This window comes from Belonocnema kinseyi, chromosome 5 (genome assembly GCF_010883055.1).
Source record: "Belonocnema kinseyi isolate 2016_QV_RU_SX_M_011 chromosome 5, B_treatae_v1, whole genome shotgun sequence".
NCBI classification, from domain to species: domain Eukaryota; kingdom Metazoa; phylum Arthropoda; class Insecta; order Hymenoptera; family Cynipidae; genus Belonocnema; species Belonocnema kinseyi.
The window spans coordinates 117,468,061-117,472,988 of NC_046661.1; the positions used below are offsets into that span (position 1 = coordinate 117,468,061).

At 25.3% G+C, this 4,928-nt stretch overlaps 1 protein-coding gene across 1 annotated transcript in view; it reads left to right on the forward strand.

Moving 5' to 3' along the window:
• Nucleotides 1-3,710: 3,710 nt before the first annotated feature.
• LOC117172390 overlaps nt 3,711-4,928 on the forward strand; it is an 18,219-nt gene continuing 17,001 nt past the window's right edge. The window contains exons 1-2 of the mRNA XM_033360261.1: nt 3,711-3,823; nt 3,973-4,099. Coding sequence (XP_033216152.1) covers nt 3,794-3,823; nt 3,973-4,099 — 157 coding nt within the window. The 5' untranslated portion in view covers nt 3,711-3,793. The remainder of the gene's footprint in view (nt 3,824-3,972; nt 4,100-4,928) is intronic.

Consider the following 4,928-nt stretch of genomic DNA (forward strand, 5'->3'; position numbering starts at 1 on the left):
TGTCTAGAAGATAAAAAATGAAATTAGAAAAATCGACATTTTTTTCGATGTTTGCATTAAAATAAAAATTAAATAAACAAAAAAATAAAAAATATACTCTCAGCATTTTCTGAAAAATTTAGTTCTGAATTTTTCAAAAAAAATAATTCTAAAATCGGTGCATAATTGCGTTCTAAATGTCATTTTGAACCTCGTTTTCCGATTTCACTCCACTGTGCGCCCCCACGAAACGTTGGAAAAGGGTAGGGTTTTGTCATAATTATTTTTGTGATAATTATTTTTGTGACATTCTGATATCGTGACATACGTGGCATACAAATATATTTAATATATCGCAGTAACAAAAGTAACAATCTTTTTAAACTTCTGCCTGGTCAAATTGCTTTATTTATCGTTCAGTTAAAGATTCTAATAGTTTGTTGCAGAAAAATACTGTTTTTCCAGCCACAAAATAGGTGACGCCCCTATTCTGCAATTGCACCAAAAATTCTTTTCAAAATATATATTAAAAAAAAATTTTCAATAAATTATTTAATAAAAAAAACTTTGATTTTATATAAATTTATTGATTTGTACAAATAACATTTTCCTTGCCCGATCTTTTGAGTGGTAGATATTTTTTATGAGATTTCACGTCTATAAAAAAATTACTTTATACAAATATTAATTTACAACCTACAAAATAATTTCTTAAGCCTAAAATATAAGAAGAAAAAAAATTATATTTATATTAATATAGTAATAAATACTAAATGTACAGTACTAGAAAATGGTAACACACCGAGACGTCTCAAAAAAGGTAAAATGAAATTCCCGACGCTATAAAATTTCTGAATTGAAATATTCGCGAATAATAAAATTGTGGACAGTTTATGACATTACCGAATTTGAAAATTCCTATATAATAAAATTCAAGATAGGAAATTGCCGAATTATAAGCTATTCGAACTAGATCATTTCCAGATTATAAAATTCTTGAATTTAAAGAATTAAAAACATGGTTAAATAAAAAAATGATTTATTTATTAAAAATACAAATCTCAAATATTTTTCTGAACAAAATTTGTGTAGTGTTTAAAGGCTTTTTCAAATTATTTTTTGAACTGGAAATGACAATTATTTAAATTATTAAAACTATAAACGTTCAAAATAAATTCCTTGATAAAAATAGTTTATTATTGTATTTTCAAGAAATAAAGTATATTTAATTAAAATAATTTTTAATTGTTTAAATTTGGCAATTTTCTAGTTCGGATATTTTCCAATTCGACATTATTATGAGCTGTTCGGATAATTTATTATTTGGGAATTTACTAATTCGGGAATTTTAATATTTGATCATTTTATTATAGAATTGTAATGAAACAAAACAAACTTTTTGGAGATTATTCTAGAATATAAATGAAAAAAAATCTTGAATTTCAAAAGGCACATTTTCAGTTTAAAAATTCGTATAATACATTAAAATCTTTACTTATCATGTATTTTTCGTGTATTTTTAAATTCCAGATTTTTTTTCGGTCACCCAGTATAAATATTTTTAATTTATTCCTCATGTACAATATTCTCATTATGCTATAGAAGAAACCCTTTGCAAATTATCAAATATAAGATTACCATTTCGATACAATTATTAATAAAGAATGTCATAAACAAATTATGATATGTGGGTGATTCTGAACCAATCTACTATTTATATTATTATATTTTCCAAATAGCAAAAGAAACAATCTAAAAAAAATTATTTTGCATTTTTAAAATTGCTAATATTTAATGCATTCTTTTCACAAAAATTTAAATAAAAAGATTTCTTTTAAGAAATTCAGATACAAATATTGAGACTCAATTTAAAGAATTCTCGATATATTCATGAGCAAACCCTGCTCATTGAAACGAATCATGAGTTTAGTGTGTCTCTTTAAAACATGTTAATTTAAGATCGAAAAGAAATCTAGTTTTGTCATGAATTACTTTATGAAAAAAGAGCATGGAAAAGATTCACAATTAAAAAACAGACTTCCAAACCAATGGAAAAAGAGGGAGAAAAAGGGAAAAAGTAAACCAGACCAATCTCTAACTTTTTCCTTTCACCGTCCTTTTTATACTACTATGGAGCTATGGAACCAACATGTTTTGGGGGCAATTTAGAGCCCATCATCAGGGAATATTTGTAAGCAAACTACAAGGTCTGATTCATAAAATCTTATGAAAAGTAAAAATGAAATATAACACCGAAATTAAAATCAGATATATACATATATACATTTCCTTATTTAAAAAGGTTACTTGATCTAATTTTGCATTCATTAGTAAAAAGAGTGAAAAAGATATAAAATTATTCTTCATAATCAGAATAAAAAGCAATAATTTTAACAAAAAAGTTAAACTTTTTTTGCTGAACCCAATATTTACTTTTGCTAATTAAATAAACACCCTGCTACTTTAAACAGGCTCTCTCAAAATATTAATGATATTTCACAATTTTAATTAATTTTTTTTCGAAAATAATGATATTACTCATATTTAAATAATTATTTAGAATTAAAAAATTTTAATGATAAAATTTCTGTGCATAGGTGTATATATTATAATCCAATGTTTTTCACACAGGAAATCACGACACTAATTAAAATCCTGTTGAAAATCACAAACATAATCTCGAAAATTGAGGAACTGATGTAATCAAAAATATGAGAAAATGAAAATCCCAGTGAATATTTTTGAATTAATTTAATTTTTGTATTTAAATGAAAATAACACAATCGAAAAATACTTAATGCAATATTCAAAGCCACGAGGTGAGCTAACATTTATTTCTAACGTAAAAACTCTGAAGGCATTGCCAGATTTTTTCAATAATTCCATCTCATTTTTTAGAGAGAAAATCATTTACCTGAGATCCTTTTTTTATACATAGTTTCTTGTAAGCCAAGAAAAGTGACTCAATTTCTCCAAAGATTATTATCAATTATTCATAGAAATGGACACAAAAATAAGATATTAAAGGTGAACTGAAAATAAAATGACATAAATAAAAAAAAAGTTAAGAGAAATTCAGAATACATTTTTCTTTCTAATGGATCAAATATTACAAAGGTACTCATTGGTGCAGAAGAAAAATTATACATATATTTTATATATAGCATATTTTTTATATTTTATAAATAGCATAAATTTTAAAGAATTATTTTAATAAATCGAATGTTGAATATTATTATTTTCAAAGAGATTAATTAAAATGGATAAATATCATTAATATTTTGTAAGAACCTGTTAAAAATAACAGGTTGTTAATTTAATTAACAAAACTAAAGGGGGGATCAGCAAAAAAGTTTTTATTTTGTGTTAAAATTATTGCTTTTTATTCTTATTACAAAGAATATTTTTTATATCCTTGCCATTTTTTTGCATCAATGAATGCAAAATTAGATAAAGTAACCTTTTTAAAAATGAAAATTCATATTTGTATATATATGTTTTTAATTGCAGTTTATTAAATGTGAATCTTCTCCATGCTCTTTTTGCATAAAATTATCCATGAAAAAATAGATTTCTTTTCAATCTTGTATTAAAAAAAAATTATTATTGATTGAATAATAAATTTAATCAGTGTAAAATATATATGAAGAAATACTTATTCGTCATAATTTGGCGCTTTTCGCCGCAATTGTTTGATACTGGTAGTGGTGATATTAATTTTATTTGTGTACTAGCATCAAATCCGATTCTCGTTTCGCTCGACTCGGAAGCGTTTGATCGTTTCCCACAGTAGCAAAATAGATTTATAGGTTTCATGGAGGCCCAAGAGGAGCAATTTACTCGAGTAAGTGTATTTCCTGCAAATTAATCGAGAGGAACTTAAAAACAATTATTAATGATTATTGATATTGAATTAATAATTAGTGAGAGTGCAGTGTTCTTTTCACCTTCGAGAGGTCATTTATACCATTCATATGTGATTTGTGTCTTTAGCGAATGCTACACCGAGCAAGCTTGAAAAAGGATGACGACCAAGCAGCAAATTTCGCTTCCTTGAGGAGAAGATTGAGCATTTTAAAAGCCATCGAAGACAGCGAATTACAAGACGGACGAATAACGAGTAATGTTTTGTATTTATTATTCAAATTATTACAATAATTTCGAAATTTTCAATGCGTATAAGCTTTAAAACTATTTTTCAGTTATTTAAATTGCCTCTCTTTGTTGGTAAATACTGATCTCCCTTAGAAATCTTAATTTGAGTAACAGAAAATTTTTAATATTATTGCCTATTTCCACACGGTCGGATTGAAGAATTTTTATTTTAGTATTCCTAATTATTAAAATTATATTAGGATTTAATAATTGCTGAAAATGATTCTTATTCGTTTTGGGTTTTAGGCCAATTTAAAGTTTATCTAAGATTTATTTCAAAGACTTAGAATTTAAATGCGAATTCAAAAATTTAGAAATATATTTTAATTCTGTATTTAACAGTCTAACCATTCAAATACCGAATATTGTTAACGAGTCAAAAAACTAAGTGAATTTCTTCAACAAAAGTTTAGAATGTAAGTTATTATTCTATATAATTCAGTGTTAACATTTTGAAACTTCATAAACTCTAAAGGTGTACAAATGAGTACACCTATATTGAAATAAAAAATTGAACAACTATTTACACATTTAATGTTCGTGGAAAACTTTTAGAATTTTTAGCTCTAAATTGAAAGTTAACTTGTAAATTCCTGCCAGTCTCCATTTTTTTTTATTTTGAATTTTTTTAAAAAGTATTCTTAGAATGGTTTCAATCCTTTGGTTTTTCAAATATTGTTGAGCAAATTCAGTTTACTTTAACCCTTAAACGGCCAAAACGCCACTACCGGTACACTGCTTTTCAACGGCCAATAACTAAGACTATTCGACACTAGAAAAAATTGAGACACATA